Source organism: Cyprinodon tularosa, unplaced genomic scaffold, assembly GCF_016077235.1.
Source record: "Cyprinodon tularosa strain WSP-4 unplaced genomic scaffold, ASM1607723v1 ctg1, whole genome shotgun sequence".
NCBI classification, from domain to species: domain Eukaryota; kingdom Metazoa; phylum Chordata; class Actinopteri; order Cyprinodontiformes; family Cyprinodontidae; genus Cyprinodon; species Cyprinodon tularosa.
Window position 1 is genome coordinate 4535001 of NW_024037781.1, and position 16444 is coordinate 4551444.

The window sequence follows — 16444 nt, forward strand, 5'->3', positions numbered from 1 at the left end:
CTGGTGTGTGACATCACAGCATAGCTAATTCAGCAAAGAAACCAAAGAGGACATCAGATAAAGAGATGAAATACAGTGAGATGAGACAAGAGTCAACATTAAACTGACTTTTACTGACTAGAAGAGATCTCAAAGAGACAGGATGCAAATGTTGGATTAGTAAATCTTTGGGGGTTGGGAGGAGATCTCTCAAAGGCTGTAATGCAGTAAAAGCTAATTAAATCTGTCACATGTACAGTACCAGTAAGTATGGACATGTTTCCCCATTAAATCTAATGAGAAAGTGTGTCCAAGCATTTGACTGGTCCTGCATCAATTAAAAATGTTCCTGATAGACAGTAGATCCAATTTATGCACCTTATTTATCCTTTAAAAATACCTTTGACGACTGGGACTCTCTTGTAGATGGAGTGACAGACTCTGATGAGACGGATGGAGCAGATTTGGGAATGGGCATCTGTGAATCATCAGATGATAAACCCGGCCAGGACTGTGTAGAACTCTGGGGGAGCTCAAAACTTGATCTCTTAAGAGGTTCAGCTAAATCAATCACATTTTTCATAGTCTTCATGAGTTCGGGCACATCTGTACACAGTAAAACAGAGATGAAAGGTGCTACACTCATTGTTTAAACAAGTGACCTCTTAAAGTATATTAGTTTTGTAATTTTTTAAGAGTGATACCTTCTACAAGCAACTCCCTCAGTTTGGCATTCTCTTCTTTCAGGTCTTGGATCTCTCGCTTAAGTTCAACCACAGTCTTTTTTGGACTTTGGTCACAGTCAGTGACTGAAAGCGGTGAATGACTGTACATTGCAAGGAATTCCTGGTCTTTCCTTGTGAGAGCCTTTGACTTCTGGACATACAAAGAAATTAAGAGAAAGTAACTGACATGATAAGACAAAGAAAAAGCTGATAGTGGAGTTTAGAATCTGAGGTGTAGAGACAACAGATACAATATCTGTGCCCCTAAGTCAGCATACTTTAAAAAGCTGATTTGACAAGCACAAACATCACGGCTTGTTCCAAAGTTCAGACTACTTGGAAGGCAGTTCAAAATTTCAATTAACTTTTTTCACAATTTAGATGGCTACATCTGATTAATCATTTATCCTTTAACATATAACATAATTCACTGCATGCAGATGACAACTGTGTGCAAGATAGCAGGACCATTAGAGTAGGTTTGCAAAGGTAAAACTGAGTTTCGGCTCTCAAATGATATCAGTGGTCTGAAAAAATTATGTGTACAATTAATTTTTCCAGTAACAGAGAACCTTAGGCATTACAGTCCTTGGTAGGGACAAGTGTGCAATGTACAGACAGGGGTGTATAAACAGTAAATGCAATTTGGAGGCTAGGTCAGCCCAGTTGAAGTGGCTGTAGCCTGCATAGACCCCATCCAATGGTCAACATGGACTGCAGACTTCGTTGGCTGGCTTCTTTGAAGTCCATTTACTCTGTGATGCAGTTAGTATCAAGAATCTTCATGGATTTGTTTTTAATGCTAAAATAGTAGAAGATATAATACAACAGTGTCATCACCACATTAAAGGTCAAAGTTAATTGATGTTACCTTGACTTGCAAAGGCTGCGACAGAATCTGAGTGTCATCTGGATCATCAGAATCATCCTGATAGTTTTTAGGGTGGACTGGTGCCCTCTTGGTCAGGTCTGCTGGTTCATTTTCCCTCAGTAATGCATTAAGTTTACGAGCTGCCTCAAAACGAGTACCTGGGAACAAAAAAAGGAAACAAACAAAATTACATAATAATAATCTGCTTATTACTCCAGAACACTTTTTGTATTACCAGTAGGTAAAAGCTGGTGGTGTACTATTCCCACCCAAATAGGGTATTCTATTTATTTATTTGTTATATTTATTTTGGTCACTTTTCTGGTCACTTTAGTTTATTCTTTGTCAGTATTTAATAACATAACTCAGGTCTCTTAAGTTATTTTTCTTTAAAACAATTCTGTTATGGTTAAAAAAGTTGGTTAAATAAATATTTTATTGGAAGTCTGTTTTTGTGCTCTTTATTAAAATTAAATCATTTAGCAATATCCTTAAAAAGTCCAGGCAGAGCTGCACATAAAATATGGTTTTAAATCTTTTCAATAATTATCGATATCGATCAATATGAATTTTTTTTTATCAATAAGCTTTTTTTCTATATCGCCCAGCCCTAATTACCAGACCATGCCATGTTTTCAAGCAACTGCAGTCATGACTATCATTTCTAACTCTGACTAAAAATGCAATTGTACATTGGAATGGTTCTTCTGATGTGTGTAAGAGAGAGATAACAAATTAATGTAAATCAGATACAGAAAGAGACAGATATTTGTCTAAATGCTATGTGATAACATTTCCCATTTTATGTATTATGCTATCATACTGTCATATTGCAATGTAGTTTTGTGTATAGTACACATTGTGCAGTTATCAAAGTACTACTAATTCATATTTTACTTAATTTCCATTCATATAAAATTAACTAAATATAAAACCATTCAACATCTAAGAGCAATCATCTTAACAGTTGTGTGCTTTAGTTTACTTTGACATTACAATTTTATAACATTTTGAAGAGCATTAACTAAAATGGTAACAAACTGGCTTAACATTTCAAATTAAATAACCATCATGTTTACAGTACAACATATTGCAAAGTCTCAGCTACTGAGCAAAAAAAGTAAGCACGTAAAACACCAACAGGCCAAATTAAGCACATTTTTAGAGAAATGTCATTAGATAGAAAGAGGACAATATCATTGTCAAAACACAGACTTACCACAGACAAAAACAACAGTGCCCCTGTAGTGAGGCCACCCTCCTCGCTGTTTCTTCCCATGGCGCCCTCACTCCACCGCACAACTGCAAACTTCCTCTCCTTGTGTTCTGAAGTAATTAAGAGAACAAAAGAAGAAAGAAATGACTGATATTTATTGTCGTCAGTCATTGCTTTCTCCTGGAGAAAAAAAATTATTATACCACAATGTAAAATATTTGTATGGTGTCTGGCTTACGCATATCAAGTTTGAAAATTTTCTTAACGGTCATCATCTGTTTTGATGTGGTTAGCACTCAGCTAACCACTTTTAGCAAGCCTTATATGTGTAATGCACAGACTGCAAGTAACAAGTAAACTGAAAAGTACATACCTTTAACATTAGGTGCATTCCTCCACGTAGTTTCCATCTTTTACAAGACGCACACAAGACGAAGATGCTGCATTAACGGACCGCCGCACCTTACCGCTCTTCCTTAGATCACACAATCTCGCGTGACAACGTTCAAGGTCTCGCGTTGAGCTGCCAGTGCGTTGTGGGATTGCCCGCCCTACCTTACCTGTGATTGGTGTTTCCTGATGTTTGACCATACTCTTAACAAATTACGGCCCTCAGAGCTCAAAGCAAAGCAAAAATAGCTTCTATAGTTTTAGCGGTTTTCCACGGAAAATAGAGTAAACTGACTACAGCAATGCCGAAAAGAAAACTCGTTACATCAGACACAACTGAAAGAGACTGGTTGCGGAAAAATGTTCCTACTCGTACCTTGACCAGATGGAAAAAAAAGTATGCGCACTGTTTTTTTCTTTTTTTTCTTTTTTTACGGTAATAAACTTTATTAGAAAAAGTTTTATAATACAGAAAAAGGAACACTTTACAGTCAACGATCACCAGGGGTTTGAGCAAAAGAAAAAAAAAGTAATTAAATAAAAGTAAAAATTGTAATAATAAATAGAAGCATATAAAGGGATTATATAAATACTTTACGTTTTAGCAGCCTTTTTATTATTGGAGGAGGACAATGTAGAAAAATAAGCAGTTGCTTCCTTTAAAAAAGAAATACAGGAGGGTTAAGTCACAATGATTTTACATTTGTTGATATAAAACTTGGCCAACAGTAACAAGAAGAAATGTTCAGAAAGTTATTTTTTATATTTTGTGATTCCAAATAAAACATATTTAAAATAAAGTTCAAATTTATCATAAATATTGTCAGGAATGAAGCGACAGATACCTTGCCAAAAACGCCTGGTGTGTTCACAGGACCAAAACAAATTAGAGACAGACTCTGAGTAAATATTGCAGAAAGTACAAGTGTTAGAGAAGAAGAAGTTATGTTCATAGAATAATAATAGGAATATGATGCGTGGCTATATGCAAAAATGCTAAACTTAAACAACTGTCCATTGTTATTAATTTTTTCATCTTTTAGTGAATTTGTGATCTTTCCTTAATTTTATTGTTGTATTATATTGATTCTTAGTTTAATCTCTTATAGTTTTGTCAACAAAAGTAAATTCTGTAAGTGTTTTCTATGTTACTTACAATAGCTTAGCATCACTTATGTTTGTCTGACTTATATAAGTTTGATACTCAATTTTTCTTATAAGGATATTGTATGCGGAGTTACTGTCATATATTGTTCTTAGAAGTACCCAAATCATATATTTTCCCTTTTATACAATTTTTCTATAGATTTTATATCTGGTTTCACTCTCATATGCATTACATACAAGTTTCAGACAACACAGATAGAAATCTTACAAGATTTATCTATATCTTTTCCATATGGGTGGCTACACCCTCTGGATTATCCTTCCTTCCATCATCTGTTTGGTTCTGATCTCCTGCCTGTTCTCCCACCTCCGGGTTTTCAGCAGCTTGGACTCTCTGGGCAGTGCCTGTCACATCTTGTTGGCAGCCGACCAGCTAGAACCAGCCTCACTTCTGGGCTCGGACGTAACTTGGACGGACCAGTTTAGTGACTCACACGTTACATAGATGTGGTCACTAACCTGTGTTCTTGACATAAACGCTGATGCTGTTCTTAGTTGATCGGTCATAAATTAGCGTTTTCTGAAACTAACTGTCTTTCCACCTTAAATAATGGGTCTGTTCTTTCTGAGCCTGATATGGATAACAGCTGACTGATTGCACAAGACTCCTACATCAAGTCTGGAGCGCTTGGAAAATGCGTTTGTGCTTGACAAAAGATTAGAAGTAAGAAAATGTACGGTGAATGTACGATGTATGGTGAATGTACTATTTTCTCATAAATCACTAGTACGAATGTTTTTAGAGTTAATCAATTTGAACAAATGGTTTTGGGATGTGGCCCATTGTCTTTGGTTCAATAGTAGCTTAGCACAAGGAATTGTTCATTTATTTATGTATTTTCAGTCCTTAACAGCTTACATCCCCTTCACTCCATCTATTATGGATTTCCTTTAAAATCTTAAACGGACGTTGCTGCACAATCCTATGTAGCTAGCACTTAACCTTCCACTGTAGCAGCCTTTCAAAATGGCCCTTCCCAGTCAAAAGCCATGTGGCTTTTTGACCAGGAATGGCATGGAAACAAAATCCCCTCCTACTTCCAGCCACTTGCTTTTTGATAGGCGTGCATATTTTTTTACTCTGACTCCACCCTTTCACTGAATTACAGGGTCTGACCAGGAGATGACATATCTCTTTAGAACTTAATGTCCACAAGTCATGACAGAAAGAACATTTTACATGTTTAAAAAAGAATTGTAGGGGACTAGCCAAGGACGGGCCAGGGGCCCATCAAGGAAAGTGAAAAAAATTTTGAATGGCTACTACTGTATATACACTCACTGGCCACTTTATTAGGTACCCCATGCTAGTAACGGGTTGGACCCCCTTTTGCCTTCAGAACTGCCTCAATTCTTCGTGGCATAGATTCAACAAGGTGCTGGAAGCATTCCTCAGGGAGTTTGGTCCATATTGACATGATGGCATCACACAGTTGCCGCAGATTTGTCGGCTACACATCCATGATACGAATCTCCCGTTTCACCACATCCCAAAGATGCTCTATTGGATTGAGATGTGGTGACCGTGGAGGCCATTTGAGTACAGTGAACTCATTGTCATGTTCAAGAAACCAGTCTGAGATGATTCCAGCTTTATGACATGGCGTATCATCCTGCTGAAAGTAGCCACCAGAAGTTGGGTACATTGTGGTCATAAAGGGATGGACATGGTCAGCAACAATACTCAGGTAGGCTGTGGCGTTGCAACGATGCTCAATTGGTACCAAGGGACCCAAAGAGTATAAAATATTCCCCACACCATGATACCACCACCACCAGCCTGAACCGTTGATACAAGGCAGGATGGATCCATGCTTTCATGTTGTAGATGCCAAATTCTGACCCTACCATCCGAATGTCGCAGCAGAAATCGAGACTCATCAGACCAGGCAACGTTTTTCCAATCTTCTATTGTCCAATTTCGATGAGCTTATGCAAATTGTAGCCTCAGTTTCCTGTTCTTAGCTGAAAGGAGTGGCACCCGGTGTGTCTTCTGTTGCTGTAGCCCATCTGCCTCAAAGTTCGACGTACTGTGCGTTCAGAGATGCTCTTCTGCCCACCTTGGTTGTAACGAGTGGTTATTTGAGTCACTGTTGCCCTTCTATCAGCTCGAACCAGTCTGGCCATTCTCCTCTGACCTCTGGCATCAACAAGGCATTTCCGCCCACAGAACTGCCGCTCACTGGATGTTTTTTCTTTTTCGGACCATTCTCTGTAAACCCTAGAGATGGTTGTGCATGAAAATCCCAGTAGATCAGCAGTCTCTGAAATACTCAGACCAGCCCTTCTGGCACCAACAATCATGCCACGTTCAAAGTCACTCAAATCACCTTTCTTCCGCATACTGATGCTCGGTTTGAACTGCAGGAGATTGTCTTGACCATGTCTACATGCCTAAATGCACTGAGTTGCCGCCATGTGAATGACTGCTTAGAAATTAAGTGTTAACGAGCAGTTGGACAGGTGTACCTAATAAAGTGGTCGGTGAGTGTATATGTTTTGATACAGTTAAGCCCACTTCTTTAGCAATTATATTTTCAGCGTTCTATCATTTTGGACCAGCAGAGTGCTGTCCAGTAATTTTTTTTTATGATTATGTAGGCCATAACTGCTTTTCTACACTGAAGTTTATTTCATTATCCTCTATATTTTCTAAAAATCATAAAACTGAACTAAAGTAAATGTTTTAAATGAGTGTGATTGATCATATGTTTGCACTATTATAACGACTTTATCTCCTAATGTAAAATGAATATACAGTGAGTGAATAAGCATTCATTGTTCAACATGTGTACCATACATAGAGGAATTTTATAACTACAACCATTTTGTTAATGTCATTGCTTTTCATTGCTCCTTAATTCTATTACAATTGAATTTCCGTTACCTGAGGCTCTTTATATTCTTTTTTCCAGTAAGTGTGTGTTTGGCTTTGAGTCTAAAGAACGGTTGTATCAGCATTAACTTTTGACTCGATTTCATTGCCTAAATAAGAGCTAAGAGGAAGTGGCCGAGCAAGATGGCCCTTGTTAGGAAGAAAGAGAGAGAAAGCCGAAAGGAGGGGAGGCAGCTCCTGTGACATGGCAACAGGCCAGGGTCGGTGACGGCTGACTAATGACTTTCACTGAGGGTGTCAACCTCAGATTTATGTTCCCCCTTTGCCCGAATCCACTCTCAGTATCTAAACCAAGAGTTATTCATGAACTATGGGAGCACACATTTCCCCCCCCTTAGAGATTTAGGGCTGTAGCCTTTTTTTGAATCACATATCAACATGCAGCAAGTAAATAAAATGCAGAGCAAACTACAAGCATAACACTTTTAGACCAAAAATATATACAGATGCCATGCGCTCACTCAAAGCAGTCATGTCTGCATTACCAACCTTAAAGGACTAAATTAGGGAGGTTAGAAATTATCCTTTAAATAATTATAACTTGGGTATACAGTCTTGGGACTGCTTTTATTTTGTTTAAGGAAAGAAGACATTAAGCTTTACATTAAATACTATATTTAAAGTATTCCACGGAGATAAAGTTTGCAAGCCCACATAATCCGTTTTCTTTACATTTCAACTGCTACGTAAAAATGCAAATGAATCTTACTAGCTGTTACACAGTAGTTTAAGCTTATTAACAACATCAATATTTTAACCTATTCGTAATAACTAGAATAGCTTGTGGCACACTCTTTTCTCTTTTTCAGTAAATTATATCAGATAAAATGCAGTGCAGTCCATGAGAGCCCATAACTGCCCATATAGCCCATGAACAGCCACTGAGTTTATCGAGAATATAAACTGCTTTCTACATAATAAATTAAAATGGAAGTTTCATCATATCAAATACTTCCATTTGTGGCTGTTTTTTGTTCTTTAGTTTTAATTACTATGGAAATTTATTTAAATCCCAAAGACCACAAGAAAATAACTACATTTGTCCAAAATCCTCTGAAATTTAAAGACTGTTTAATCATCCCTTGTCTGCAGCAAAGGTTAATCCATTTGTATCATTTCTCACTTTTAGATAGTTTGACAACCTCTAACAAGAATAGTGGATCCATTATTGCAAAACTGTTGAAGGGTGTCTCTAAGGATAATTGGGACAATAGAACTCCCTGAACAGCCTCTTGTTTCAAAGGCACTGTGAAGGTTAAAACTGTTCAGTATGGGATCAGTAAAGCGAAGTCAATTTTCTGTCACATAAGGGGTCAATATTGCAAAAAAACTTCTTGACATTGGTCTAATTCCTGGTACTTTTAGTTTCTGTAATGTACTTAATTGTTCCCTGATATACAAGTTGCTAGATCCAGTTAAAAGTAAAATATAAAATACACAATGCCTGAGAATCCAATTAGATAAGGGACAATTCCTCATTCAATGTCCCGGAACAGCGAGTTACCTGCCTGGTATGCTGGGCTGGCTAAATTCCAAGAGGCCACACTTGTCTTTTGTGGGCGTTCTTCCCTCTTGAGGAGTGGCCCCTAAGGGCATGTTACAATAACCTTGGTGGGCTGCAACTCCTATGCTTCACTAGGGAAAAAAAAAAAGCTTCCCCAGAGGTAAACTTTGTGTCTTGCAGCCTGGGACTCTCTCTGGGTCCAGGAATGGTTGACCTTTGAAGCTCTGAGCACCTATTATATTGTACATATTAAAGCACCTAAGTGCACCATTCTTACCACACTCAAAGATGTAAACTTTCAGGTTACAAATCTGTAGTTTACACTACACATTTATTTCCATGGAAATGTCAATAGTTGCTATACACGCACACAGCAATATTCTACAACATGATTACGTACCCACTTTAATGCTGGATTAAATCTTGATTTATATAAGCCAGACAGGTAGGTTATTCTGATATTTAGGATACTGATAATTAAGATGTGTAAGGTGTGAGAAATTTTGTAGAGTAAAACTGCTGTTGTAAATGCAACCATCTGCCCCATAAGGAGCTGTAACAGCAAAAAAAGAAAAAAAATGTAAAGAACAGTAAAACAAAGTGTGTCAAATATTGCATTCATATCTCAACTTATCTTCTTAAGTTGACATGGTTTAAAAAAAAAAAGCTGCCTCTGACCCATTTGCAGTTGACGAATATGCATTGAGGTATTCAGACTTGCATATGGCTCTCTAGTTTGAAATCACTGCATTCAGAAGGTTGCAATACCTTTAAACCAAGTTTATAATTTGCCCCCTATTTTGAAGAGCAAAATAATTACCAGTAATTATTGTATAGGCTGAAATCTTAAAGGAAATTTTGAAACAAAGTTAGGCCATTGAGTACACTACAGAACACAGTCCACACTGTAGAGCTTGTAAATGTGATAGGGTGAACCAGGAAGTAGGAAGTTGGGGGGCGGAGCTTAGTCTTTAAAAGCCAGAGGGAGGCAAAGCTGGGCCTTTCACTCAGCTACTCCACATGGGTGTAGAGGGCAACTGGCAGCCATTACACTTGAGCTTTTAAGCCAAATCTGGGTTTGGTGCACAGACAAGAAGGTAAATAGATGTTATGTTATGTTTGTCACAAAAGCAATGCAGCCAATAATGACTACATCCTCTTAGGTCCAAGCAATAGTACCAGTCAGCATTCTTGGGAAAGATCTTGCTGAAAGATCCTATCACCTGCTGGCCTTCAGAACTAGGAGAGTTCTTTTGTTGGATTTTAACAAAGGTAACTTTTGAATAATTAAAGATGGTAATTTAATAATAAAATTGTCATGCTAATGTAAAATATTGGTATCTTTTAGTGATGATTCTGATGCTGCTGAGTCGCCATCCACTGTTTTTTCCCTTGGTCAAAGTGTAGGCTTTACATTAGTTGTTTGGGCTTGTATAGACGTTTTGAACTGTGTCAAATTGGTTTGACTTGGGGGCATCTTTGCATGTTTTGTTTGGTTTTTGTTTTGGGCTTTTGTTGGCCATGTCATATTGATTTTATTGGTGTTTTCTAACTGTGTATTTATTATTGATATTTGTACGACCCCAATTCAGCCGATTGTACTCTTTTCCTGTTTTAGAAACAGCCCACCAATGAACTGTTTTGTCATATTTGATATTTTTATATAAGATTTTAGAAAATTAATAATGATGCTTTCATAGGTCTACAAATAAACATGCAAATATTTTGCCACTATTTAAGTCTTTACACTTTATTTTACACTTGGTCACAATTGGCGTTGCTGGTAGGACCAGAGACTTTGGTAGCCCATAGTTGTTTGATAAAAGGGAAAAAACAGTGGTTGGTATCTACAATCAAGATCGACGGAGGCTCGTCTTCAGGACACTTGGTGCTGATCGGAGTCTAAAGTAATGGAGGACATTCAAGCCATCTTGGACCAGGTACGACAGCTTCAGGCTGAAAATGAACAGTTAAGGTCACAGATGGCTAATCAAAGTACTCTGCCACAAACGGCAGAGTCCAATGACTCAAATGCTTCGACATCAGCAAATGTCAATGTACCTCCTGCATCTTTGTCTGTGCCAGCTCAGTTCTTGTACATACCAAGAGAACGTAAATGCCCCAGATTTTCTGGTAAATTGTCTGTTGATTTAATAACTGTTGAAAAATGGATTGAAGAGGCCCGCAGGTGCTTAATGGTCAGGCGCATGTCACAAGCAGAGCAGCTTCTCTTCCTATATGATCACTTAGAGGGGAGTGCTAAGGCAGAGATTGATTTTCATAGTACATCTGAAAAGGATACACCAGAAAAAATATTTAGCATCCTTAGTGAAAACTATAGTTGCTCCCAGTCCTATGTTTCAGCACAGCTTCAATTTTTTCAGCGCACTCAGAAAGAGGGGGAATCTCTTAGAGATTATTCTCATTCGTTAAAGGCACTCATGGATGTGGTTATTCTTAAAACACCAGGGGGTATCCCTAATTCTGACCAAATCTTACGTGACCAATTTATAGAACAACTACATGATGATATGTTAAGAAGGGAACTCAAACGTAACATTAGCCAAGATCCAGCTATGTCCTTTTCTGTACTGCGTACTGTTGCTATTTAATGGGCAGAGGAGAGCAGAAATGTGAATAAACATAGGGCACGAGCATTTTCCTGTGATATGTACTCTGACCTGGGGAATATAGTGGCAGAGACTAATGTGATGTCAGTACAACCTTCCACTGGATTCAAGGAAATTAAGGACTGTCTTTTGAAACAACAAGAACAGCTGGATGTTATAATGAAGCATATAGGCCTCTCTACTCCATTCACAATTCCCCAAGCCCCATACAGAGGGCAAAAAGAGATTAAACCATATCGCTTTGAACCCAGTGCTAAACCAATCTGTTTGCGCTGTAATAAGTCTGGACACATAGCACGGTTCTGTAGGACTCAAATACAATCTACCAATTCTAACAGAAATTCAGGACCTCAAGCTACAGTGCAAAGTAATGATGCAGTAGAAACCCAGTCTTGGCCACAGGAAAACTAGCGCCCTCTGGTGTGGAGAGCCAAACACCTGGAGGGGAGAGCTCAGGCTCAAGTAACCAAGAGGTTAAAGCACCTGAACTGATGAGTGATTGTCCTGTAGTGGAGGTTAATCTGGGTGGTTTAAATGTACCATGTCTACTTGACACAGGGTCAATGGTCTCCACTATTACAGAAGACTTCTTTATTGAACATTTTCAGTCAAAGGGTGAGGACAAGTTGCGTCAGTGCAATTGGTTACAGTTAAAAGCTGCAAATGGGTTAGGTATCCCCTACATTGGTTACCTTGAAGTAGATGTAAATATCCTGAGTAAGCATCTCCCCAGAATGGGAGTCTTGGTTGTGAAAAGCCCCCAAGACCCCCACTTTAAACAGAAAAAGAGGTCTATCCCTGGTTTGCTTGGCATGAACATAATTCGTTCTTGTTACCATGAGCTGTTCATTCAGCTTGGTCCAAAGCTTTTTGACTTCCCCCCACTAAAATCAGCTGGTTCTGGTTGGAAACAGGCTATGACAGTGTGTCACTCCATTGAGTCACTTAATGACCAGGGATACTTGGGCATAGCTAGGGTTAAAGGCCGCCCAGTGTGGATTCCAGCTGGGTCACTAAAATTCATCTCTGTTGTCTGTCCAAGATTTGCTACAACAACACTACCCTCAGTTCTATTGGAGCCCCTTGATGATAGCCGCCTTCCCGCTGGTGTGCTAATTTCTAAGGCCCTACTAACAGCAAAAAGGGGAATAGTGGAGATACCAATTGTAAATGTGGGCTCACAAAATGCCTGGCTTAAACCTCACACTCCACTAGGTTAGCTGCATGTTGTCCAGACTAAGTCTTATTCATGTTCAGTGACTTTAGAAGAAGTGAAGGGCCAGGTAGCTGTACTACAATCCACTTGGGCAACAGACAGCTCCAGCTCTGATGTTGATAATGCGTCGTGGCCTCTGCTATCATCTGACGAGGAAAGACAAGGGAAAGCACTGTTGGCTAAATATGCTGCTGTTTTTAGCCAGGGGGAAGGGGATTTGGGTTGTACCAAATTAGTGCAGCATGAAGTACCTCTGCTAGATGACGTTCCTGTTCGTCAGCGCTATAGGAGGCTTCCCCCTTCTCAATATGAACAGGTTAAAGCGCATATACAGGAACTTTTGAACAGTGGCATTATTCAACCAAGCTGTAGCCCCTATGCATCCCCCATAGTAATTGTGCAGAAAAAGGATGGGAGCATTAGGATGTGTGTGGACTACAGGCTCCTAAATGCCAAAACTAGGAAGGATGCCTACCCACTCCCAAGAATTGAAGAGTCATTAGATGCCTTGGGAGGGGCAAGATGGTTCTCCACACTTGACTTGGCAAGTGGTTATAACCAAGTGCCCATTGCTGAAAAGGACAAAGCAAAAACGGCTTTTTGCACTCCATTTGGACTTTTTGAGTTCAATCGAATGCCCTTTGGTCTGTGCAATGCACCTAGCACATTCCAGCGTTTAATGGAGCGTATTTTTGGTGACCAGTCCTTTCAATCACTCCTTCTGTATTTAGATGATATCATTGTTTTTTCATCCAACTTTGAAGATCACATGCAGAGGTTAGAGGTGGTTTTGGCTCGGTTGCAAGACCATAATTTGAAGTTAAAATTCAAAAAATGCCAGTTTTTTCAACATGAAGTTAAATATCTTGGACATATTGTATCATCTGATGGGGTGGCCACAGACCCAGAAAAAATCAGTGTGGTCGCCCAATGGAAACGACCAACAACTGTAACTGAACTTCAATCGTTCCTTGGGTTTGCTTCTTATTATCGTCGCTTTGTTGAAGGTTTTTCAAAGTTTGCAGCCCCTTTACACAGTCTTGTGGCAGAAGTGCTTGGAGGCAAACATAAATCCAAGGGCCATGGGAAATCCTCTATTATTGAAAAATGGAGTGAGAATTGTGAGCAGGGGTTCCAGTCCTTAAAGGAACGCTTAGTCTGTGCCCCAGTCCTAGGCTATGCTGACTTTGCTAAACCTTTTGTCCTAGAAATTGATGCTAGCCATGCGGGACTAGGTGCTGTTCTATCACAAGATCAAAATGGCCAGCGAAGACCCATTGCATTTGCCAGCAGGGGCCTAAGACAAACAGAACGAAACATGTCAAATTATAGCTCTAGAAAACTTGAACTTTTAGCCCTTAAATGGGCAGTGACTGACAAATTCAGGGAATATTTGTTGGGAAATAAGTTTGTAGTTTTTACTGACAACAATCCCCTGAGCTATCTAAACACTGCTAAATTGGGGGCTGTAGAACAGCGCTGGGTTTCTGAATTGGCTGCTTTTGATTTTGATATCAAATATCGCCCTGGGACAGCAAATAGGAATGCAGATGCGTTATCCCGCCAGCATCCATGTAACATTACTACTTTTACAATGCCTGGCTTATCAGTCCCTGACATGATTCGTAATCAGAAATATGAGCCACGTGTTTCTTCCCCTGCCATGTCATCAGCAATCCAAGCATTTCCAATTCGCGAGAAGGCAGACTTGAAAGCATTGCAAGAAGCGGACAAAGTAATTGGGGCCCTCAGATTTTATTGGCAACGAGCAAAGCCTCCAACTAAACACGAGTTAATGAGAGAGCCTAAACCAGTCAGAAAACTCGCACAGCAGTGGCACAGGTTTCATATGACAGAGGAGGTGTTATACCGTCGTTGTAGACCACCAAAAACAGGCAGTGACTACTTTCAGTTGCTTCTCCCTGAATGTCTTAAAGCTGAGGTTCTCAAACAGCTCCATGATGATCATGGACATCAGGGTGTTGAACGGACTACTCAGCTAGTGAGAGAAAGGTGTTTCTGGCCCAATATGTGGAAGGATGTGGAGGAGTATTGCCATAACTGTAGTCGGTGCCTGTTAGCTAAGGCAAATCACCCTAAAGTAAGAACATTCCCTGCCAATATAGTTGCCTCTAAACCCCTGGAAATGATAGCTGTTGATTTTACAATCTTGGAAAAAGCTACTGATGGGAGGGAGAATGTCCTAGTTATCACTGATGTTTTCTCCAAATTTGTTCAGGCCTTTCCAACTCCAGATCAGAAAGCAAGTACCACTGCAAAAATTCTAACAGAAAAATGGTTTTATACATATGGAGTTCCAAAACGCCTACATAGTGATCAAGGCAGAAATTTTGAGGGGGAGCTTCTAAAACAACTGTGTAAAATATATGGGGTCGAAAAGAGCCGTACAACGCCATACCACCCAGAAGGAAATGGCCAGTGCGAGAGATTCAACCGTACTTTGCATGACCTACTTCGCACCCTTCCACCTGAAAAAAAGCGAAAGTGGCCACAGCACCTACCTCAACTTCTCTTTGCATACAATACCACTGAACACTCATCCACTGGCTATTCCCCACACGAATTGATGTTTGGACAAAAGCCAAATTTACCTGTTGATTTTTTGCTGGGTACCACAGTGCATGAAACGTCAGGCTGCATGAATGATTGGATTGCTGAACATCATACACGCTTAACAGCAGCATATGCACATGCGAAAGACCATTTAAAATTGGCAGCAGATCGTAGAAACGAACAAATGGTACCAAATGTGAAAGAGATTTTGTCCCCGGGAACACTTGTCTTGAAAAGAAGTCATCCACCGGGGCGAAATAAAATTCAGGATTTCTGGGATAAAACTGTTTTTGAGGTCGTGCACTGTCTGGACGACAGAGGAAAAGTGTATAAGATTAGACCATTGAATCAGCCTGGTTCGGAGAAGAATGTTAATCGAGCTGAACTCAAACCCTGCCCTCACTCTTGTCTAGCACTGCATGAGTCTCAATTACCCAAGCAACTCGCTCCATCATGTGACTCAGAGGGCATCTCTATGTTGGAAGGGGAAAGTGAGATGGGGAGTTTAATTCTAGTGAATATGCCATTGGTGACACCGCAGTTACTGTCTGAACCAAACACGCCACCCCACATTTCTGAGCCCCAGGTAACTGTTCCTGTACACTCTTCCCCATCCTCTAGCCCCCCCAGCCAAGTGAGGCGTTCCAATAGAGCTACCGCTGGACAGCATTCCAACCCTTTCAACTTGCCACGCTCAACACATAGACCTAATGCTAATGACACTGTTATTCCCCAGGTCTCTAGTCAAACTGCTTTTGCGTCCTTTAGACCATGGCTTTAATAAGAAGAGTCTAATGTGTCACCGGGACGGTGACCTTTCAAAGTGGGGGCAAATGTGATAGGGTGAACCAGGAAGTAGGAAGTTGGGGGGCGGAGCTTAGTCTTTAAAAGCCAGAGGGAGGCAAAGCTGGGCCTTTCACTCAGCTACTCCACATGGGTGTAGAGGGCAACTGGCAGCCATTACACTTGAGCTTTTAAGCCAAATCTGGGTTTGGTGCACAGACAAGAAGGTAAATAGATGTTATGTTATGTTTGTCACAAAAGCAATGCAGCCAATAATGACTACATCCTCTTAGGTCCAAGCAATAGTACCAGTCAGCATTCTTGGGAAAGATCTTGCTGAAAGATCCTATCACCTGCTGGCCTTCAGAACTAGGAGAGTTCTTTTGTTGGATTTTAACAAAGGTAACTTTTGAATAATTAAAGATAGTAATTTAATAATAAAATTGTCATGCTAATGTAAAATATTGGTATCTTTTAGTGATGATTCTGATGC

General features: G+C 39.7%; 1 protein-coding gene across 3 annotated transcripts in view; it reads right to left on the reverse strand.

Moving 5' to 3' along the window:
• Positions 1-3414, reverse strand: part of LOC119785398 — an 8532-nt gene extending 5118 nt beyond the window's left edge. For 2 of the 3 annotated variants that reach the window (XM_038288093.1, XM_038288170.1), the window contains exons 1-2: positions 684-821; positions 380-585 (exon numbers count right to left, since the gene is read on the reverse strand). In XM_038288093.1, the coding sequence (XP_038144021.1) occupies positions 380-585; positions 684-813 (336 nt within the window). In that variant the 5' untranslated portion in view covers positions 814-821. Of the gene's footprint in view, positions 1-379; positions 586-683; positions 822-2794; positions 2972-3164 lie in introns of those variants that run through there. The other variant, XM_038288250.1, reaches the window with a different exon arrangement.
• Positions 3415-16444: the final 13030 nt, after the last annotated feature.